This window comes from Acanthaster planci, linkage group LG14, assembly GCF_054643075.1.
Source record: "Acanthaster planci isolate LZ-2023a linkage group LG14, COTS_SCS, whole genome shotgun sequence".
Classification (NCBI taxonomy): Eukaryota; Metazoa; Echinodermata; class Asteroidea; order Valvatida; family Acanthasteridae; genus Acanthaster; species Acanthaster planci.
In genome coordinates, this window is record NC_141790.1 from 13,930,789 (window position 1) to 13,954,005 (window position 23,217).

Here is a 23,217-nt window from a genome sequence, read left to right on the forward strand (position 1 = left end):
TAACCTTAATGTTCAGTCACAATCTTGGCCAGCGCCAAATCCATTTTTCTGGTGATATTTTATTTATCATCTGTTGGCAGATTTCATTTCTACATCTAATCATCAAAACAAACAACTGTTAAAATACTTTTGCCGTGAATTATTGCTACCAAAGGCACTATAAAGCTCAATCCATCTCTTCATGACAGCTATTAGTGTATCAAAAAGCATAAAATAGAATTGTATACATGAATAACATAAATATACACAAACTTTTTCCCGCCTGAAAATATGACTTTCTGTTAAGGCAGCGATGATGCTGATTTGCGCTAATGTACAAATTGATCTATCATAAGTAGACATCACTAAGTAGAATTCTTATTACCATAACATCACACAAACCCTGATTTTAAAATTACAAAAAAAAGACAAAAAAATGAATACATTCCTTGCCATAAAGTGTATATCGAAAGAATGGTCAGTGACACCATCTACTAAATTCTCTGAATACTTCAAAACTCTTCAGAAGAAAAATGGGTAATAACTTTATCAGATGCAATTACAATATAAATGTCGTATGAACTCATAAAACCATGAATTGACCACAGGCAACCTGTAAGAAATTCTGGCACAGTTTTTCTCTAAATTGAATACTAATTTGGTACATACCAGTAAACCCAATGTTCCTGATACTACCATCATGCCTCTATCCACAATTGTTAGAATTGTTCAAAATAGCAGAATACACAAAGGAAATATACTTTGGACACCCAAGTGATTTCCTGAAAGAAAAAAAAAATAACGGATAAACCTTTCTGAAACATTACAGACAAAAGTATTTTCTTACAGGAAATTTAGGAATCTTATTTCATAAAACTTTTGTCAAGATGCGTCAATTTCTTGCATGGATAAAAATAACTGTAAGTGACAGAAATGAAAACAAATTGAAAGCTCCCATGAAACACCAAAATAATTTTTCTAGAATAACATGTACACAACCATAGACCATGATTACCAACAACGAATACCAAATATTCCGGCATGTTACATATTGCATCAAATCTGGATACTGAATAGAAATTCTCCACCATGTCACAGTATAGTTATTTATGACTCAAGACTTTTTTGTTCTTAAAGTTCTACCAAATATAACTGGGAAAAAAATCAGAACCATTTTAAGTTCTGATGAAGAATTCAGAAAGGGAATTATGACCTTCCAACAACCCTCTGACAATGGACGTATTACGTAACCCCGGGTCATATCTTCTCAATTACTTCTAGCGACACATGGCCACTCATACAAAGAGCTTGAATGAATACATACCAAGTAGTGATTACTTTGCTAGGTGTGTGACTGGAAACAACAATCAGTGAATACAGAAACTTAAAAAGCCAGCTTTATAAATTTGGAGAAGAAATTACAGTAAAACCTCAATCAGAGGTCCTTTGGAGTTTGCCGATGACCTTGTTATAACGGGAACCTTTTATTATCAGGAATGCAAGCAATGAAAAACAAATGAATGGAACCAAAAATTGTCCTCGTTATGAGTAGAATGCTGTGTTAACTGTGCTTTCATTAACAAGATTCGACCATGGTTCATGGAATTTCGAATCATTTGAAACCAAGACTGGAAATGCTTTTAAAAAGTCATCACTTTGGGAACATGACTTTGTCATTCATTATACATTAAACATGATTAATCTCTATCCCCTCATCTACTCTGCCAAAAATAAGAAAACATCTGTTTCTAGAAGCGAATGTACCTCTAATTTCAGGCTCCAATCACACAAATCACATCAAAGAAACTGCACATTATTTAAACAAGCGAATTAGAAGAAACAAATCAAACTCAAGATGAAAAATCAAGAATGACACAAAAGAAAAAATGGCGCAAAGAACCAAAGAAACGCCCTGAAATAAGACTTACAAAATGTGAATACCAGATGTCGGATGTCTGGATTTTTCATGAAAACTTCACCACATATTTCCTGTTCAGGCCCTTTTGTAGATTTATTAAGATCTCTTCATTTAGTCCTCAATTCAATTTCTCAGCTTAAACCTTAATTATTGTTATAAATACAGAACAGGTACAAGGTAAAGTGGACCCAAACTACCCTAGTTCTCTGGTTTGGGGAGTATTATTTTTAACTTACTCCAGGTTTTGAAAATGATGTCAATTTTTGACTGTTCAATTTGACTGACAAAAATATAAAGGTCACTTATCCCTCTGATAGATTACATTATCCATCAATCACTCTTTTTTGAGGAGAAGTCATTAGTTTTTAAAGATAACCTTCTGAATGCAGCGACTTTTCCAGTTTATTCAAAGTACTGTCTGAACAAATAATATGTCTAAATCGTATACTACAAAGAAGTACTGTTTTTCAATGATGCATATTTAAACTGCTGTGAACCTGTCTGGACTGGTCCAGATGGGTTTAGTAAAGAGTCGGGTCTGCACCTGTCAAAGGTGAGTACTGGCATCAAGTACTAAGAACTGGTTGGGAATGTCACATGTCAGTATTGGTTAGCAAATACTGATAAAACATGCTTACCGTCTCAGTGCTGGTCGGAACTAGTTTGAACCGGTATACTCTAACCGTTTACTTGCGACTGTTGGCTCTCTGCTTATTCATGTTTGTCAGCATTTGGCTGATGTAAGAGGTCAAGAGGTCATCCATCTTGTATCCCTGAAAACAAGTAAAACAGAGAAAAACTGATAGAAAGAACTTTGTTTCGGCAGTTAGCAAGTTTTTTGATTTCCAGTGTCTTCCTCGACTGAGTTCATATTTGAGAAGGGAACTACACTGCTTTGTACTGTAACAACCAAAATACAGCAAACTGCCAATGTGTTGTACTGAGGTACATGCTCTACATTCAAGATACATAAATCTAAACAGTAAACTCCTCCAGTAATCCACATCAACAGGTGTCACAAGGTCATAAATGGAGTGATACTCCTCTAACTTTTCCAAACTGCGTTTTCATTTCTTCTTAACACAATATCTTACCAGCGATGTTTCACAAAGCAGCTTGGTACCCCGCACCAGGTTACCGATGGTCATGTGGAAGTAGGTGTTGCCACTGCTCCAATTAGAGATCTTGGTGAAGGAGTAGGTAGCCAGAGTCTCCTGTGAAGAGGGTGAAAATAACAGCGTGAAGCAGACCCTTCAGAGGGGATACCAAAATCTGTTTCACAGGCAAGAACCAGATACGATTTCATGGCGCTTCTGAACATCTTGACAAAAAAAAACAAGCCTAAGAAAAGATGAAACCTTACTGAGAAGAAGTGTACTTCACGCCATATAAATGGTAAGTGTCAGTCATAAGTCTCAGCTTTAGGTATTTATAATTATTCACATTCTGAGGTAGTGAGATTCATGTGGCTTACTGCAATTCCAAGTTCCTTTGACTGTGTCCACATTACTGGCAGTGGCTTAAAATAACATAAACCACTGTAGAAGTCACTGGCTAGCCACTTCCTATAGACATGAGTGTGATTGTAAGCCACAGCCGAGCAGTTCAAAACCTGCCCATTGTTGTGCACAACCAAACAGGTTTTTTTCAACACTGGGCTTTGGTGAGATGTAACATGGGACCATTACCTTACTGCGTGGATCAATCAGGTTGACGCCGAGCTTGTTGATGGCAATCAGCAAAATCTCAGGCATGGTGGGCTCCGATGTTTGCTACAAGGAAACAAAAAGAGATTTTAGTCACATGAAATCATCCATGCATTTGATAAGACATACAGTATTTCCTTGGCAAAATAAAGCTTGGCTCGTCGGAAAACCTAGGTCATGAGGCGAGAGATTATAAGACAGTCACTTCTTGTTTCACTCTTAGTCACACTTCTCCTGAGCTGATCCACTGTCTCAAAGGACCTTTCATTTCAGTGATCAGTGATCCTTCATTGGTTCACTGATACCAGAAACTCCCTAATGGATAGCCCAAACCAGCATCAGGGCCACTGATCGAGATCCAGATCCGTTGTGAAATCAACGAGCCAGAAGAGCTGCAAACTGTCAAGTTCTCTTACTCGGACTTCGAAGAAGGCTGAACCAAACGTGGGCCATCGGTACACGATCTTGAGGAATGCTATCTTGGCATCATCTCTGGACTTGCCCGAATGTTTGTTATATGCAGCGACAATTGCCTGTACAGGGGGAAAACAGTTCTCAAAATATTTCCTCCACTCTGGCAAAAGGGAACCTATTGTTACGAAAACGATAAGACAAAATTTAAGTTGTATGTTGGCAGTCAAGGTTGTTTGTCCTGGACTCGTTAGAAAAAAATTAAATGGACAAACTTGGCATTCTGTCCACCAAGGTTTGAATTTGAATTTATGTTGGCTTGGTTGAAATCCAGTATCTATTAAAATGTGGCCAAAGTGGCTGGTGGATCTCAACCCTAGCATGTCAGCTAAAATAACTGTGGAACAGATAGAAATGTGACGACACTGACCCGCTTCCAGTCTTCCGGTGACATGCTGCGGATCATATCCGCCGGTAGCAACTCCTTCATCATGCGAGGGATGTTCTGGAACTCCGACTTGTCATCAGCAAAGCGCACCCGGTACTGCAACGCAGCCAGCTGAGCCGCCTCCTCCTTGCTGGCCTTGTGGTAGCCACGCAGGAGCTTGGGCATCTCCTGGTGATAGTGGAAGATGACGTCAGCGTTGGGGTCGCGGCCTGGCACCGTGTTGGTCCACAGCTTCTTCATGAAGAAGACCTGGTAGGTCAGAACTGGTATGGTACCTACAGAATGGCAGGAAGATGCAAGGGGAAAGGAGTCAAGACCTGTTGGACAAAACTTTCAGTTACCTCATGCTCAATGTCTTATTGCTGCCGAATATGTGAACTTTGGTGATTAATTGCATGCGATAACTGTACTAACAAGCAGGACAATTTTGGCTTGAGTTGTAGCCTGAGAAAGCTTTTGAAGTTTCTGTCAGTACAGTGCTTGTAAGATGACATCATCATCAAAACGATTTACTTCTACATGCATCAGCCAATGGACCACCATTATAGAAACTGCAAGTTTGTACTTATGGGCGAAGTGAACTAAACATAATCAAGGCTACGATTCAGATTTTCACAGTTTTCAAAAGAAGAATCACCTCACATGTTTTGGACATATGGCAAACGTTTTCATCATCTTACCCTCTCGACTTGGCCTCGCTTTTCTGATCCAGTCAGTCAGATGACGCACAAAGTCAAAGAAGAAGTCACCTTCTGGAACGCTGATCACTAAAAATCAAAAAGATCTCAAAATATTGATGAAATTTATCAAAGTCTAGTGAAGGTCATTTTGTGGTTGTGACCACTTTAGAGACTGCAAAAAAATGCTCCTTTTAACAGAGAACCAAAAACTGTTAAGTCCTGAGCCACAAAGCTAAAAGTGCAAAAAAAGAAACTAGAAGACCGACTATAAAATTTCCTGAAACCCTTAAATGCTTTATCTAATGCCAATTGTATACTTCATCTCACCTTTGTCAGCAATCTTGACAAACAGACTGAATCCTTCAGATGACTTCAATCTCAATCGCTGCCCGATGTTCTGACAGAAATCTTTAGCCCTGGTCCCAGAGTCTACTTCAAAGGCCTACAAGATGAGAAGGTCACGACATTCTAGGTGTCTGGCCCACATTGTGAAATGGTCCGTCTTATAGACACAGGTGCCAATTGTGTGGGGGGTACATAAAAATGCCATTTATGGAGCAGAGAACGAATTTACTGACCAAACATTGGTTACACTCAAAAAATGCCATGTGATGTGTACTGTTTGTCACTGTTCCCGGATGATTCATTGACTGGTCAAACCTACCTCATCGGTGTCATCGGGGAAGTACACCTTGTGGAAGATCTGTGTGGTCTTGTGTTGGATGGCCTCTACCTCCACCAGGTGTGGTGGGTACTTGCGCTGGCCGTAACGGATGGTCTTCTGCAAGCGATGTAGGCAGTCAGCTGCCAGGTTGTTGGTACCCGACCGCAGGAACTTGGTGACCTCTGGCATGAGGGTCTGGCTGCAGGCGAAGATACCGGTTACCAACCACATCAGCTCCCAACCACGGTCCTCACTCAACCTTTGAAAACAAAAAAGGTACTACAGTGAAGAAAAGATGAAGTAAAAAGCAAAGGGACTTGAATGGTCATCCTGAATCATTCATGAATGTGCTAACCTCCTACCCATGCCTAAAAATAGTACTACTCAGTCAAGTCAAAATTTACCCTTCAATTCCCAGTTTCCAGGCTGTAATCTGTCACATCTTCCTACATCTCCTCTCTGATTTGCTGAAAACCTGAAGCATCTCTGGCTTTCAAATTAATCTGGCTTGCTTTGACTTTGTTTGGTTTACAGTGAGGGCCTTACCTGAGTCTGTTGTCAGTCAGTTGTTTAATGATCTGACAATAGACCTCATCCTTCAACGGCTCGTTCTTTAGTGCCGACTCGAAGATTTTGTCTGTGAGGTCATTGCCATGGCGATAGGATCTCTTTGTTGGGAAGTCACCCATGTACTTCAGAATAGGTGCAAAGAGGTCAAGGAAAATAATTTGGGGGTTGACAACCTAAAATACAGTCTTGGAAAAGCATCCACATGTTCTTGCAGCCCCTCCGTCCACCTGTACTTGACCCTGCAGTCAATACATCCAAAATAATTGCGAGATTGGAAATTTGTCCAGAGACTTGAGAAAGAAACAGCTAAATTGAAAGGATATCTTCAAAGGCATCGCAGGCCTGCTCGGCCAATTCTGGGTTGTTGAGGAGTTTCTTGAGAAGTGGCTGTCTGATGGGTTCCTTGCTGTGACTCCATAAATTGTCCTGCAAATGAGATCAAACCCAGAATTGAAAATGCCTGCTTTTTGTGGGAACTGAAGCAGTCTGTTAATGAGTTACACAACAACAAAGTGATGCATAAGACCCACTCAGTTGGCACAGGAAGCACAGCTATTGTGGTGCCGCCAAATATCCCGATCATCAAGTCACAGGACAATTGAATAAAGTCATTCAAGATGGTCTCTGCTTTAATCCCAGGATATTTGAAAAGAGCTCTTGATTTTTCTTTATGTCAAAACCCTAAATGCCAGACAGATTAAAAAGCCAGGGCTTTTGTGTTGTTCGTAATTTGTGAACAGTGCTAAGCAAGTTCAATGCATCCATTTTGCATGAAACTCAAAGAATGGCTGTCAAAAGCGAGGAATCAATGTCTTTTAATGAGTGTCTATTAATACCTTCAATGTTTTTACACAAAGTTGGCACAGTTCACATCCCCCAATTCAGCTAAATCAAAAATCAATATCAGTCATTTCATCTTTTCATCCAAAGTGTGGCACTACGCGTTTCTCTCCACACCTTTCTTTTGACAACATGTGCAAAGGAAAACAACATGAGGCGAATGACTACACAGGTCATATTGGCAAACATGATTTGTAATGCTAATATAAACTTGGAAAAAGTTTGCAGTGAGTGCTCAAAATGTGTCCAAAAAGTTAAAAACCAAGCGTGTCTTACAAGAGGAGTTTTATCTTGATTTTAACATTGAGTACACTTCCACGTACATCACACTGTGATTGTACAGGTAGTAAAGATTTCTTTGCTGTTATTACATCATTTTTTTACATTAAATTCATACCAAATCCAGTAATTCAAAAAACGATGTGCAATCGCTTTGACCCTCCTTTTGCTGTAAAAAATTCCTTCCACTTGATTTGCCGCACTACACAGACACATAGGGATGATTTGACTGATTTTGACTGATAGGACAACTTTGTTGAGAATGCATCTTTGTGTAGGAGGGTTAAGGGTTGCCTTATTATCACATTTCGTTTTGTTTAACTTCACAGTTGCAAGACCTTATACTCTTCCAAAAAAAGGTTCACAATGCTCCCAAAGGCAAAGGTCTGTTCAACTCTGTTGAGCAGTGACACATTATTACATGAAAGCAAAGGCTTTGTTGCTGAGTAAACATATGTTAGTTTCGATTTGGTAATGTGTACTTGCAAAGGTGATGGGAAACGAGCCAGTCTTATCAGCGAACTTTGGTTGCGAGCTGAAAACAAAGTGAAGTTTGCCGTAACCTCTGATGGTTTTTTTGGCCCAGCTTTTCACAGGATAATCATTTAAAGATAAGCTTTTCAGTTTAGACTTAGGTCCAAGTTTCTGCCGACCATATGCAGTGAAAATGCATAAATTATTGGAGAAATCTGCCAATGTCATATCAAGGCTTATTAAATTTATTATTTAACAGCTCAATAGGATTTCAACGCCACACCTCTTAAAAGGCAACATCATACACAAGGCAAAGTGATGATGATCTTGTTAAAGTGAGACGGTCTCCCTGTTTTCCATGAGAGTAATCCCATGATTTCAGATGTCAGTATCTACCTCCTGAGAATCATGAATCATAGCAGTAAAACAACATCATCAATATTATAGCAAAATCCAGTGTAAAGTTCATGGTAAAAACCTCAACTATAAACATGTTTATCACACTTACATCTTTCACTGTATGTGCCTTGGGCATCACATCCTCCATTTTGCCGTCACCAAAATCAGTGTTACTACTTCGTCCGTCTTTATTCTCAGTGGTTCATACTTTGAAGTGAGGGGAAAAAAATTGGATGAGGGAGGATTTTTGTGACTTACCCTGGTGCGACGCTTGACAGCCCGGCTGAGGGTGCGCTTGGGTGGAGGCCTGAAATGATCGATGGCAAACTCCTCCAGGGTGTGCTGACGCTGGTGGGGGTCACCGTTTCTCATGGCCTCCTCGTGGGAGGCAAGCATCCTGTCGGACATCTCCTGGGGCTGCATGGTGAACAAGGCCTAGGGGTAGATAGGGAGGAAGGAGAGAGGTCAGAGACCAGGGTTTTGTGTGATCAAACACCAAGCGGAATGAATCTAATCTGAGAGTACATGTACACTATTGGACCATTCCGCAAAACATTCTGCCACCCCATTACCCAAGGGTTCTTAGTACTGTCACCGCGTAGGTTAAGATTCTCAAATTTCACTTTTCTTTTATATAAAATATTTCCACATTTCCTTCTTTATGGGCAAGGTTTGAACCCCCCCCCAATTCTTTATGTGGATTTCTTCCCCAATAATAACAGTCTGGGAATTTCCTTGCACTTTCAACACATTTCTCAACCATCTCCTCCAGGACGGTTTCTTCCGACAGCTGAAGAGAAAACAAAAGATCATTTTTCAGGGAATCTATGCCCTAAATGATCACAAGTGCCTACCACAATGTCAGGAGCCGGTTTGGTGGTGGTGGGCAGGACGTAGACACACTCAGCAGGGAAGTCTCCTTTGCGTCCAGTCCGATCATTCTCCCCATAACACCAGCCACTCTCCATCAAAGCGTCGCCGTTCTCTTGCTCAAGGATGATCAGGTCACCACGCTGAAAACTCAGGAATGATGACCCTTGACCTTAGGTAACCAAACACACAAGTTTATGAGAAATGTTTGTTGGAGCAAGTGTGTGACATACGAATCATCTCACAGTTCTGCTGATTCGGAAATGAGTATAGAGATGATCAACTCCAGACATATGATTAAATTTTCGACGGTTAACGCAGAAAAAACTTACTTTCAACAAAGAGCAAAAAGACTAGAGTAAATAAGATTGAGTAAATATCAGAACTTGACTGGTCCTACCTTGGTCTGGGTTGTCCTGCAGAGCCACAACATAGCGAGATTTCTTCTTCATTCCCTCTAGGAAGAAGACGATCAGATCGCGGATGTCTTCGGCATTGGAGGACGTGAATGTGTACTCGTCGCCTTTGACTGTCAGGATGGTGAAGCTCTGCCCGTGAAGCTTGCCGGTCCTGAATGGGAGTCAGGGAATGGAAATGAGTGGGACTGGAACCTGACACCACGGGAATACAGTACTGGTGCATCACCAACACAGCGAGACTAGGTTTTGAGCTTACAATCCATCCACTAATCCATTGGTGCTCTACAAAGTGGACCAGGGCTGGATTTGAACCTTTAACCAAATCTCTGGGGGCCTAGAAATTACCAACAGTGGAAAGCAACATGAACTCTAAGCCAAATATGTGGTTTCACACAATTTCCCATGCACCTTTGAAGAACGTAATACCCACTGCTTGGGCACTGAATTACCCATGATGCACTGTATTTACCCATGATCCAACACCCACCTGCTACTGGACACCTGGGTGATCTCTGGGAAGGACAGCTCCAGAAGGACTTGTTCCAAATCATCCACGACATATACCCCAGTCCAGTTTACAGCAACAATCACGTCATTCTTGGGTAGGCTGGGGCCCGAGAACTTGAAGGCCTCGTAGAAGCGCGAAAAGAGGAGCGGCCACTTGAAGCGGGCGTAGTTGACAACATCCTCCTTGACTCGCAGCTTGTCCACGTGCTCTTTGACATAGTAGCTCTGAGAGTAGAAACACCAACAAAGATATGCTTTCAGTCCTGCCATGCTGTTTTCTTACCGACAACCTTTCAGATATTATATTTGGTACACAGATGTTATGACATTATGGCAACTGGTCATTAATAACAGCATAACTCACATTCTTGAGTTCGTTCATGACCATTTGAGCCCAGCGTTCCACAGTCTTGGATCCCGTCATGGAGTTGTCCGGTATATAGGTTGGCAACAGGTTGGTCAGTCGATCATAGATCATCTCTTCGCCGTAGCCCACGTAATACTGCTGAGCTGCTATGCCAGCTAGGTCACTATCCTGAGATCACATGAAAGGGGAAATTGTTTCGTGTTCAATTTGGCCACAGCATGTCGCAAGGTATGGTGTTGGAGAAGTTCTTACATTTAGAATTTACTGGACTAAGAATTTACGAATTTACGGGAAAAATAGGAGCAATGGTGGCCAATTCTTTTCTAACTAACGATGAATATCTGGTTAGTACACTTGCATTCACCCAGCAAACCTTCCAAAGAACACATTTGCAGCCCCACCTTGTCACATCTGTATTCTCCAAACTTGATGCCTCGGACGATCTGCTGGTAGATCAGGTTGGTCCCGATGGGGTCCTCAGTGGGATCATGCCAGGGAGCAAAGATCTCCTTGCGGAAGAACAGGCGCCAAGGTGCGTTACGTTCCTGGGCGCCTTGCTCCTTGGCGTACTGCTCACACTGTGAGATGGCATCCATGACATGGTCACCCCCGCTGCCCAACGACGACACCTTCAGAGAACGCAAGCACGAACACGATGGCAACGTTCCAAGAAGGTTAGGTGGATTCGTATCAGTCAGAGTGAACATAGAAGACATTCAAATGGCTTTCTACTGATATAAAACATGAATCTCCCAACCTTTTAAAGCTCCGAAAAGAAAAACTACTTGATTCTGTTGTTGATGGGCCACGTTCACATAAATATCAAAATGACCAATTTGTGTGGGTCTCCAACAGCGCAAGACCTGAAGGCTTACCTTGTCAAAGAGAGCCACGTAGAGAGAGAACCCAAACTGGTCTCGGAGGCCAATCTTCTCCGACAGCTGACCACAGAGTTCCCTGGCTGTGGTGGCTGAATCGGCCAGCAGGGTCTTGGTGGTGCCATCCATGAAGGTGATGGGGAGCATCAGCGGCTTCTTGGATTTGGTGGCCTGAGAGGGGAGGGTGGGAAGAAAAATCCAATAATTGGCCTTATTCACAAGTTGGCCATATTGAATTGAAATCGAGGTTAACTTTTTTGGTTCCGAATAAAATAAAAGCAATGAAATAAAGCTCATCACAAATTAATTTCATTCACATTGTTGAATAATTTAATGTTTGTGACTTATTATACCTAAATGTTCTGAGCAACATTTACAAAAAAGAGAGGCATGGAACATGAAGTAGTCTGGCATCACCTCATTTCACAGATGACACCAAAGAAAACGGATTCAGGGAATGTGATCAAAAATGGCTTCTTGATTGGCTTTCCGATTTGAGAAAATGCTGCAGCAATGCCAGGAACGAATTGGAATTTATGAGACATAAGGTCAAGGTTGGCCACGGTTAGTGACGAAAACTTTTAAGGGGGAGGAGTTCTCCAAGCATTACTGGTGGTCTGACAAGCCTGATAAAGCATTCCTACCTGTAACTCCAACCAGCTAGGGGGCTGGGTCCGGGACCCGTTGGCAAAGGTCCGTCGTAGCCTCTCCTCACAGTACGGTGCATAGCCTGGTGGACCCTCACTAATGAAACACCGTAGGTACTTCACAAACTGCAACGACACGTGTGCCATAAACAAAAACTCCTCAGAGCAGGGAATGCAGATTTTCAGGATTGCCCAAAGTTGAGGCAAGTTTGAATCCTGCTGAACCCTTCCTTGCTTGACCAGAAATTATTCCCCAGACCACAATGCAGTACTCTGATTACAGTATACGATGTTAAGAGAAGCCAACAAAAGGCAGGATCACACACACTCAGGTTAAAAAAGTTTCTTGATTCTTGGACTAAAAGACAAATGTTTGAAAGTAGCCAGCCAAGATTCGCAACAATGGTGGTTATCAATAAAGTGTGTTTCAATACACAGCAGGGAACCAGGATTGCGTGTACTGCACAGCCTCTCAATTTGTCTACAGACAGCAGGCCAACTGAATGCCACTGTACAACCAACAGCCAATGGTTCAACTTTCTATCAACTGATGGAGGTTTAACGGCCCGGCATCTAAGCTCTTACCCGGTCTGTCGGAGCAAAGCAGCCCACGCAAAGAGACAGCAAGATCCATCCCCTAGCATGACTGCTCTTAGAAGGGTTGTTGGTAAGCTGTTTACAAATCATGCAGTAGATCTCATCCCTTCGACAAAACATAAACGGAAACTTCAATTAGACACAGTGCTAAAATTGGAATTTTTTAAAGCACAAGGTACTGTAAATTTACTTGTAGCTGAATGCACTTCCTCTGCGTTGACAAGTGTGTGAAATTCGTTAAGCACCTTTCAACTGGCAGGTGGCACTGCTAAATGTGTAAATGCTGTCATTTGACAATCTCTATGTAATGACTTTTCCTGTTAACTAGTCAGATCCATGTTGACATTAATCCATCAAATATATATAAGTTTGGATCAGCTGCTTCCAAACAAGTACTAGTTGATCACAATTTCTTCATATAAATACTCCAGTTAGATTCAATGACAAGATGTTTTCAATTCCATTTAACTCTGACCTCAATTTAAATTCCTTAATGTCAGTTACGACAGCATCCCACATTTCCCAGTTTGCAAACTCAAGTGGCTCCACCAAGTGTTTTAATACTCCAAGTAAAGATTTTTCTAAAGAGAGAGGGTAAACTTTTCCCAGAAATTTTCAGACTGACTTGACTGGCCTCTATAGACCCTCACCTCAATTCTGGCCGGAGGATGCCATGTCCAATGATGAAGTGAAGCTTCTCCAGGTTAGAGGTTGGCCGGTCAATCACCATGGTGTTGCCGTACTCCGTCTCCTCTCCATCTCGGATCCTCTCCGCCACTTCCTGGGTAATCTTGGACTTCTTCTTCAAGGTCAGGGACACCAACTTCTTGCGCATGGTGCTCTTATTGGACCGGCCAGTGCCCACATGCATGGACGGTGGTGGCTGCAAGAGTGGCGAAAAGTATTTCACTAAAAACATAACCATTTCATCAAAAAAATCCGAGAGTCCTACAAGACAGCATTATCACTACGTCAGAGGACTCGTCATTAAGGCAGGAAAATATTTTTGTAACTTACAGAAAACCGTAATTAAATACGCAAAAAGGATTCTTATTGGTTCCTACCATGCCATCATCTTTCATGTTCTCCCTGGCATCCTCTAATTCCTTTTTGCCTCGTGTCCTTCCCAGGGTGTTGTAGATTTTTGTCATGACTGACTTCCCGTCCTGCATCATCAAGCACAAACGAATATGAGTAAGAGCTAGCAAGGCCAGTTGTCATGTGCAAAAGAATGAAAATCAAACAAGCAGAAATCTTTTGAGACTTGGTTTGAACATCACTGATACTGCATGCCAGTCCCCAGAGAAGTGACACTCACCCTGTCGGCTAGAGCGGATTGGGCCTTGGGCTCTGGAAGGTCCCCCATAAAGCGAAGAATGGTGATCCACACAGCCAAGGCAGCCTAGTATACAAAAAAACCCAGTTATTTCCATCAGTCTCATCAGTGACCATTTGGAGATAAATATAGCTTGATTCACTATGATAATCAAGAGCCAACATTTTAACAACATGCTGCTGGGTACTTTTAAAAATGCACTGCACACATACGGGCGATTTTCAAGATTTTCAGTTTTTGAAATTCTACAAAGATTCATCATTTCATTTAATGGACGTTTACACCCACACGAATGACTGTTTGGTGGCTACTCTAAGCAGACAGGTAACCTTCATTGACTCCTGAATATTTCGGCCAGGCCTGCCGCCCTGTAAAGACAGCCCAGAATTGTGAGGTGTTGCGCAATTTCCTTTGTCCCCAGTGAATACGAGTGGCGTCTTTTCAAGCACTTTTGTCAGGGGTGCTAATCCGCCAGCACACTATGCCCAAAACTGTTTAAAAAAATGATGGTAATTCCCAGCAGCAGGTCTTTTGTTCCGAGTTTTGTTATATGGACCAGCTCTTTTGTCCCATTTCGGGCACCCCGGCTCTGCGTATAAACCCATGGTGCTCGAAATGGAGTTCCCCAGCAGCAAGTGGTTAAATATCTTAAGCAATTCCAGCAAGTTTCATTGACTCAGAAAATTTGGGGCATTTTTATTTCCAGTTTCCACAACATCTTTGGAGAAACAAGTGACTAAAATTGTTGGGGGGGGCTGGCGGATGGAGAATCGTCCCTCATGGGCCCAGTTCATGAAGTTGCTGAGCACAAGTCACTGCTCAGTAGATTTTTGTGCTCTGCAAAAATAAGCAGGGAACCAGCTTGAGGTAAACAGCAAATGCACAGAGCTTTGGCTGGTACACTGTTACTGCTAAGCGTGTATTTTAAGTGCTTAGCGTACTTTCGCACTCAGCACCTCTCTAAAATTGGCTGAAGCTTATCCACCGACCTGCCGGTCATTTTCATTCCTCAGGTCCAGCAGTGGTTCCTTCAAAGGCCGCTTGATGAACGACGTGTTGGCCCCCGCCTGGAAGTATGTGGCTGCAAACTTGGCAAACTTGTACTCGGAGATGTCCTCCTCCGATTCAGGCACGGCTGGCGCCATCATGTCATCATCTGGGCCGAACTCGATGGCGGCCCGACGGGACTGCTCCAAATCCTGTAAGAAAACCAAAAAAGCATTACAAATATTCTAAATTACCTCATTTATTTTGGTGAGATTGATGATCCAGGAACAATAAAGAGTGCCTAAAAATTAGACACAGAGCTAATAAGTGTAAGAATTCGCTTAACATAGAAAAAAGGTTACCAGCCAAAAAGTCATGGCATTTATACTACATATGACTGGTGCCCTGCTAAGCAAAGCTTAGCACATAAATTTGCTTAGCAAGATATTCAGCTGAGTAGCTCAGTGACACCGTGTCCTTGGCATTCACCTCAAATCCTCTAGGGCCTCGACCCTGCTGCCCATCATCGTCGTAGGTCCCAAAGAGATCGTCCACTACTTCGGCTGTGGTCTGCTCCGTGTTGCGCCTCCTCTCGGCTTCTTTGATGGCTTCCATCTTGGCTATCCTCTCCTCTTCCTCTTCCTGTTGACGTCTCTGATCTTCCTCTTCCATCTCCTGGATGCGCTGCTGCATTCTCCGCTCCGCCTCTTCCTACAATGGAGACAAAAAAGAAACACAGAATGAATTTCCAAGCCCACGGAGGCCTTGAATAATGCAATTTCACTGAAGCAGAGAATACCACTCAACTGAGACCCTGTCTCAAACAATGTGCATTCTATAAAATTCTGGAAAGAAGAGTAGAGTGCCATCGGGAAAGAGTGTGGAGCAAATCCAAATAAAGTGCATTACTTCATGGATCTTCAAACATGCCAGCAATCCCAAACTCTGGGAAGTGGGGCACCTCAAGTCCTCCTACCTTGGCTTTCTTGGCACCGATCTGCTTCTTCAGTTTCTTCTCCTCCTCCAGACGGATACGCTCCGCCTCTATGCGCCGTCGGTAGTCTGCCAACAGCTTCTTGTAGATGCGGCGCTGCAGCAGCATGCGGAAACCAGCCTGGATCTTAATGACGCTGGTCAGGTAGTGGCTGATCTCTGTACGGATCAGGTATCCACGACAGTGAGCCTGGCCAAAGAGGTGATCAAATCAAGAAGGTTACCTTGCGTTGATTCAAAACTATTGATTGCCAAAGAGGTGATCGAATCAAGAAGGTTACCTTGCGTTGAATAAAAACTATTAATTGCCAAAGAGGTGATCGAATCAAGAAGGTTACCTTGCGTTGAATAAAAACTATTGATTGCCAAAGAGGTGATCGAATCAAGAAGGTTACCTTGCGTTGATTCAAAATTATTGATTGCCAAAGAGTTGATCGAATCAAGTAGGTTACCTTGCGTTGATTCAAAATTATTAATTGCCAAAGAGGTGATCGAATCAAGAAGGTTACCTTGCGTTGATTCAAAATTATTGATTGCCAAAGAGGTGATCGAATCAAGTAGGTTACCTTGCGTTGATTCAAAATTATTGATTGCCAAAGAGTTGATCGAATCAAGTAGGTTACCTTGCGTTGATTCAAAATTATTAATTGCCAAAGAGGTGATCGAATCAAGAAGGTTACCTTGCGTTGATTCAAAATTATTGATTGCCAAAGAGGTGATCGAATCAAGTAGGTTACCTTGCGTTGATTCAAAACCTTAAGTCTAAAGCTTATCAAAGTGTCATTATCCAGTAGGCAACCTTCAATCCTGCAGAACGCGATTCCAAAACCAACCTGGAATTTCAGGAGTCTCCTCCGCATGAACTGGTAGCGATAACTCAAGACTCTCCCTCGCAGCACAGCTTGCAAACGCTGGTAACCGCGCTTCATCTGTCATGAAACAGAAAACATTCCTATTGATTAGGTCACACATTTAGACGCTACAGAGATGTCACCTTTTGCAATGTCAGATAAATTCTGGATCTATACTTTCACCAGGTTCACTTCGGTCATAACTAAAGGTCTGACTTTCATTTCTAACACGGCTTAAGGACACCACAAAAATATTAACAGGCTTTTTCCACATTCGGAATTCCTGTCCTCAATTTCCAAAGACACAGGATAAGAGTGCTGCTTCTTCAACAGCGGCCCTGTTCGGTCATGAATAATTTGTGCAAACAATATACACATCAACGGGGGGGGGGTCCGGGGTATTCTGTACCCACCTTGATGTAACGGATCCTCTGGGCGTATTTGCGCCAGGCCTTGGCGATGATGGTGACGCTCTTCCTCATCTGCAGGAAGCGTTTGCGGTAGAACCATCCCCTGAAGGTCTTCTGGATGATGATGCATCGGGCTGTCAATGCCTTGTCTCTCTCTTGCTCCAGATGCAGATCGTGAGCGTCCTGACCAGCAAAAACGGTCAACACATTTTTCGATGCCTGGGTTGTTTGGAGGTTTTGGGGCTTGACTTAAAGCACATGGCCAGTCTGACATTTGACTTCAAGATGGAGCTGTGTTGAGCTCTTGAGAGTCCAAATCAAGGGGTTAAATTCATAAAACTGACACTTGAAGTCAAAGACGGAGGCGATGTCAAGACAGTGTTAGATTGCTCAGAGGGTAAGACATTGAAATGTACAACTTCCTCCATTTCTACTCCGTACTCGCTGATTGCCAATACAACCCAGCCTGTGTTCAAATCAAGCGGCTGTGGCTAGGACTAACACAGGTGTCTATGCGAAGTGGTTGTTAGCTGCAAGCCAAAGACTCCCATAGGCACACACATTATTTCTAGCCACAGCCGCAACTTTCAGCGACATCCATACCTTCAGGAAGACTTTGTGGTGGCCAAGCTGCCAGTCCTGGCTGCCAAGATGTGCCTTGCAGATCTTGTTAGAGGCTGCTCGGCAGTCCTCTTTGTGTGAGGGCTGAATACCCATCACCAGCATGCGGTAACGATCCACAAACTCCTTGAACGTGTGGCGGATCGGATAACCGGCACGACGGATTCTAAAATTGGAAAAAAGAACAAGAGGACAAAATCAAATTCCTGTCCATGGACAAGGAAATGTTAAGGTCTTGAATCACAAGGACACAGAGGTAAGGGCATAAATTAACCTTGTCCCACGTTGTTTTCAAATGTTGTCATAAAAATGAGAGGGTTTTTTAAACTGTCTGAGCTTCAAGAAAACCTAGCTATCAAGCTTGTCTGCTTTTTACAGGAAAGTCCTACGGTTGGCAATATTATGTGTATTATTAGGCAGCTCAAAGGTCAAAACATCTTTCAAGGATAGGGTGCAATTTCATGAAGGTTTTAACCCTAACCATGCTGAACCAAACAAGGTTATGCAGGACTTCAATGGTCCCTAGGAGGTTAGGGTTACGTGAGAACTAGTGCTTGGAAGATTTCGGTGCTAATCAGACCATCACCTATTTGGCTTAGATCTGATGTATTAAAATTTACCTGATGGTCTCCATCATGCCGGAGTAACGCAGCTGCCTGACAACAAGATCTCTCTCAAACTCCTGGCGAGAAGGAAAATATACAAAAGAGAGGGATTACCAGTTGAAGAATGCGTAATCCCTCCAAGATTTGATTATCAGTCAGAACTAGCTGCACCAGGAGCTCTTAGGGAAAGTGTGAGCAAAACACCCAAATAGAGCTGGCTCAACATCTAATGTATTCGCAAAGCTGCTTTCATTATCGTTCTTTGACTTCACCTTGAGATCGACCTTCATTTTGCAGAGACCTCATCTCTGGTCACTCCTCTCCCATCAGTGTCTTCTAGGAGGTCCCTTAGCTTGAGTGGGTATCAACGTTTAAACTGGGTAAAATTTTCTTTGTAAGAGGAGGACTTACTTTGGCCCGTTTGTGCTCGTTGGGCTTGATGCAGCGCACAAAGAACGGCTGGCACTGACTGAGTGTGTTCATCAGAGAATCCAGGGACTTCTTGAACTGCGTGCCCAGGGTGGGTGACTTCTTGCGCGAGTCCCCGCTCTGTTTGATGTCCGTCTCGAAGAGGCGTCGTAGGTATTTGTTGCCGGCCGTCTCGATCAGCTTGATGAAATCTGGGCTGAAGGTGTCGCGGTTCTTGTCCAAGAAACCTGAGGAAATAAGCCCCCAAGAAAAAGTTGGTCAAAATAAAAAGCATCTGACCAAGTATTGATCTAAAGCTAAGAAAAATCAGGCTCAAACCACAAACACTAAAAGCCAAGAATTTGCCACTACGTAACTGTACGCTCTTAGTGTCAATATGTTAAGGCTTACCAACTGTTTCATAGTACACTGTCCCGGCGAAGTGGTTGATACCAAACTGGGTGCTTCGTGCTCCTGGCGAACGGACGAAGAGAGGATTACGGCCGTGCTGTTCATTCAACTTGTTCAACATGGTGGCATCCGTGCCCTGGGAACAAGTAAGTAAATGTATTTGGTCGACATCTCAAGAATATGAAATAACTAAATTATCATCCCAAAATGCATACCTTGTAGGGCCAACTAGACCATGAGTTCACTTGTAGGGGTTACTATTAACATATTGGCCAACTGGGCTGACCTTTGATATCGACATTTGCATGTGACCTTTCACACTGACCTTAGGGAAGCGGCTTTCTTCATCCACCAGGGCAATGATGTTCATAGGCTTGGCTGCTATCATGTCAAGGGTTTCCTGGTTGTCCACAAACTTGATATGCTGCCACTTGATGCCTTCCCGGTCATATTCTTCCTATGGGGGCAAAGGTCATTGTGAGGTGAAAGGTCATGACTCATAAATAGCCCAAACTTAATATTGATTTAACGATGATGGCCATGCATTCTGGGATTGGGGGAAAAAAGAAAATTAAGGGCAACACGCTTCCTGTAAAATGTAAACCAATGAAAACTGCAGAGTTGTTTACCTGCTCCAACTTGAAAATGTGTCGCACAAAGAACTGCTGAAGATTCTCATTGGCGTAGTTGATGCACATCTGCTCAAAACTACGCAAAGAAAAAAATGGTCAATACCTTTTCAGAAAGGCCAAGCAAATCAATCAAGATAGTTTGATTAGGAAAAACTTGGAAAGTTTAAATTAAGCTTAGATGTGGTATTTCAAAAACAATTCTACCTGTTCTTGCCAAAGTTTTCAAAGCCGAAGATGTCCAACAGGCCGATGCTGAGTCGCGTGGTGTTGCGATCCTTGGGAGGCCTGTAGGTGGCTTCGTTGAGCTTGCTGACAATCCAGATGAACATGCGGCCATAGATGGCCTTAACTAAGGCATCCCTCATGTCAATGGCCTTGGCCTTACTGACCGGTGAGATGATGACCTCCCCTTGAGCAGTGGTGGATTTGGTGGTCAATGCTTCTTCCAGTGCTCGCTGGTTGATCTGCAATTTTCAAAGTAAACACCACAAACATGAACTACTAATCTGCTTCATTACCAAAAAAAGGACCAAAACAAGACCATGACACTGTGTAGTATATGTTATCCCACTGCTGCAACCAAAAAATAAGAGCACCAACCTCCAGGAGCATTGAGATCCTTCCTGTCTCCAAGTGGCTGTGGAATCCAGTCGCGTCCAGGTTGGATGTTTCTACAGCCTCATAGTCAATGTTTCCAAAGTGCAAGATGGCTGCCAGGAGTCGCATGATGTCCCAGATCTCGGTGTCACTGAAGGTCAGGATCTTCATGGCCGAGCGGATGTCAGCAAACTCCTTCTGGTCATTGCGACCCTCGCAGGTGATACAGTCACCCTGAACAATACCCAAATCAGATACTAGAAATGATGAGGTCTAAATACCTCACCGAGAAGTTGAACTGCTGCAGGAAAGCCCCAGATCTTGGTGATTTGTTTGAATTTCTCCACTTATGTGATCACTGCAAAAGCACACTTGTTCATTTTGCAAAAAGAAACCACTGGTTCACCTTTTCAGAACTCTTGAAATTGTCATTTTAGAAACCAACCTTGACTTGTTGACATGCTACTGACGTGCTGCACATGGACATGTATTCATTTGATAGCAAGTTACATACCAAGTGAAATATTTCTTTTATTGACATCCAATTCCAAACAAGAATTTGGATCTTTGATCTCTATCTTTCTCACCAACCTGTATGAGGTAATTGTAGTCCTCAGCATTACCAAGCTCAAGTTTACTCTTCTCGTCAGGGGTCAATCCTTGCAGCATGCAGTAGAAGATGTGGTAATTCCTCTCATCTGGAAGCTAACGGCAAAAGAAGAGAACACAGGAATGATTACAAACAAGACAGTGGGGATTACAGCTGGAATTTGCACAGCACACTGTAGTGGTCTTTGTGAACTCACCTGTCCAACCAGCCGTGATTTTTCCAGCAGATACTGATCAATCTTGGCTCCCTCAATTACGCCCCTTTCGCTGAAGTGGATGTCGATGTATTTGCCAAATCGGCTGGAATTGTCATTTCGTATTGTCTTGGCATTGCCAAAGGCTAACATGAACAGAAAAAGAGACAACACGCTTAAATAGCCCACAATTATTGCACATTAGTGAAGTGAACTTTTTTTCTAAACAGCAAAAAACCAGCATAGTAAAGTGATGCCTGCCTACGAAAAACAAGCACAGACATTTTTAATACTCCAGGGCCTTAAACTAGATCAAGTGAGAAAATTCAAATCCTGTGCTTACCGTACATATTTCTTGCAACTTAAATTTCAGTGGAATGGGCACAAAACAGTAAGGACTATTTGCCGATATTGAACTCAACCTCACTGCAGACACAGCGTGGAGAACTGTGCTCAAGTGCCTTCATGCAGGGACAATGGTGTTTCTTCATTTTTCATGGTGTTAGTTTTTTATCACCCAAAGGGGGTTGACTTACCCTCCAAGATGGGGTTGGATTCACCCAAAGGGGGTTGACTTACCCTCCATGATGGGGTTGGATTCAATGATCTGCTGCTCAATCCAAGAATGCTGCCCACTCACGGCTGCCAGAAACTGCAGAATCAGCTTGGTGCTCTCTGTCTTCCCGGCACCACTCTCACCACTACAGAGACGAGCAAAGAATGAATACAAAATCCTCAAAAAGTGTCAGGAAAAAGCCTGGGTAACATAGTCCATGGAGTTGTCTTGCAGCAAAACAGTTTGGTACACTGAAATGCCCTGCCAAAGTCTGTCAAGAACTGCTCAAAGCAATACACCTCACACAGCTCTCTATCGGTCAACCTGTTTTCTCCCTTCGACTTTCACAAGAACAGTGGCCCAAGAAGCCACTTTGGTGGAAACAGAAGCACTCTTAACATCCAGCAAGGTAAACTAATACTGTTCTAGCCTTCCATCTCTAATGATCCCATTTGGAGTCTAACCTGATACAGCGTGATTATTAGCTTGCCACTCCCTATGATACAGCTATCTGTGATTTCTGTCCGTACTGTCTAAAACTGACACAAGTTTTGACCGCCTAATCGTAAAAGATGCTCTGGAATGCTTAACGAGAGCTATGAGATACTGTCAAATCTCTCACTTTATCCAGTAACTGCTAAGAAGAAATTGGTTTCATATTACCTGATGATGACACACTGGTCCTTTTGTCCTCGTATCATGCGGTAGTAAGCGTTGTCGGCAATGGCAAAGATGTGTGGTGGCAACTCGCCGATACGTTTGTCTCTGTACTGGTTGATCTGCTCCACGTTGTAAATCGGCAGAACCTGGTAGGGGTTGACGGCTACCAGGATGGAACCAGTGTAGGTCTGAGGATGGAAACAGACAAGTGTGTCAAAGACTTGCTCTAACACATGGGCAACATTGATATTCATTTCAAAACCAAAAAGAAGGAAAAAACGGCAATCAGGGAACTCTGGAAGCAGAATACTCAACTTTCTTCTTTTTTTGAAGAAGGAAGAAACAGAAACAACCACAGACATTCCTTGAACCTCTCAAAGTGTTGATCAAACTTTGAATTGGGTCTTGGACAAATGTGAATGAGTTCCAGCCTCCACATGCATGAATCACTTACATATATGAGATTGTTATTGTATCTGATGAGAAGGTTCCGCAGGATACCAGCTTCGTGGAGATCCCCGAGTCGTATCATGTCTTCCACTCCGTCCACAGAGGAGATGTGCATGGTTCGCAACTTGGAGGCCACATCGCGAGACAGCCAGTGATCCTATGACACGGAACATTGCAAACATGTGACTAGGTGACCAAACCAAGCTGGCTTATCACTTACCATACCCCAGAAAAGCTTTGTGTC

General features: G+C 42.8%; 1 protein-coding gene across 2 annotated transcripts in view; it reads right to left on the reverse strand.

The window, feature by feature from the left end:
- Positions 1-39: 39 nt before the first annotated feature.
- myo7a (myosin VIIA) overlaps positions 40-23,217 on the reverse strand; it is a 28,082-nt gene continuing 4,904 nt past the window's right edge. For both annotated transcript variants that reach the window (XM_022239535.2, XM_022239536.2), the window contains exons 4-43: positions 22,978-23,130; positions 22,527-22,711; positions 21,887-22,008; positions 21,311-21,453; positions 21,096-21,209; positions 20,508-20,738; positions 20,112-20,371; positions 19,905-19,983; positions 19,601-19,732; positions 19,276-19,411; positions 18,868-19,112; positions 18,472-18,533; positions 17,834-18,017; positions 17,234-17,413; positions 16,803-16,898; positions 15,953-16,159; positions 15,466-15,687; positions 14,979-15,188; positions 13,972-14,055; positions 13,718-13,819; positions 13,304-13,536; positions 12,642-12,759; positions 12,054-12,182; positions 11,407-11,580; positions 10,933-11,160; positions 10,529-10,699; positions 10,145-10,389; positions 9,639-9,808; positions 9,223-9,410; positions 8,627-8,803; positions 6,700-6,802; positions 6,353-6,509; positions 5,807-6,065; positions 5,470-5,584; positions 5,143-5,229; positions 4,445-4,737; positions 4,020-4,136; positions 3,586-3,669; positions 2,992-3,111; positions 40-2,670 (exon numbers count right to left, since the gene is read on the reverse strand). In XM_022239535.2, the coding sequence (XP_022095227.1) occupies positions 2,584-2,670; positions 2,992-3,111; positions 3,586-3,669; positions 4,020-4,136; positions 4,445-4,737; positions 5,143-5,229; positions 5,470-5,584; positions 5,807-6,065; positions 6,353-6,509; positions 6,700-6,802; positions 8,627-8,803; positions 9,223-9,410; positions 9,639-9,808; positions 10,145-10,389; positions 10,529-10,699; positions 10,933-11,160; positions 11,407-11,580; positions 12,054-12,182; positions 12,642-12,759; positions 13,304-13,536; positions 13,718-13,819; positions 13,972-14,055; positions 14,979-15,188; positions 15,466-15,687; positions 15,953-16,159; positions 16,803-16,898; positions 17,234-17,413; positions 17,834-18,017; positions 18,472-18,533; positions 18,868-19,112; positions 19,276-19,411; positions 19,601-19,732; positions 19,905-19,983; positions 20,112-20,371; positions 20,508-20,738; positions 21,096-21,209; positions 21,311-21,453; positions 21,887-22,008; positions 22,527-22,711; positions 22,978-23,130 (6,402 nt within the window). In that variant the 3' untranslated portion in view covers positions 40-2,583. The remainder of the gene's footprint in view (positions 2,671-2,991; positions 3,112-3,585; positions 3,670-4,019; positions 4,137-4,444; positions 4,738-5,142; positions 5,230-5,469; positions 5,585-5,806; positions 6,066-6,352; positions 6,510-6,699; positions 6,803-8,626; positions 8,804-9,222; positions 9,411-9,638; positions 9,809-10,144; positions 10,390-10,528; positions 10,700-10,932; positions 11,161-11,406; positions 11,581-12,053; positions 12,183-12,641; positions 12,760-13,303; positions 13,537-13,717; positions 13,820-13,971; positions 14,056-14,978; positions 15,189-15,465; positions 15,688-15,952; positions 16,160-16,802; positions 16,899-17,233; positions 17,414-17,833; positions 18,018-18,471; positions 18,534-18,867; positions 19,113-19,275; positions 19,412-19,600; positions 19,733-19,904; positions 19,984-20,111; positions 20,372-20,507; positions 20,739-21,095; positions 21,210-21,310; positions 21,454-21,886; positions 22,009-22,526; positions 22,712-22,977; positions 23,131-23,217) is intronic.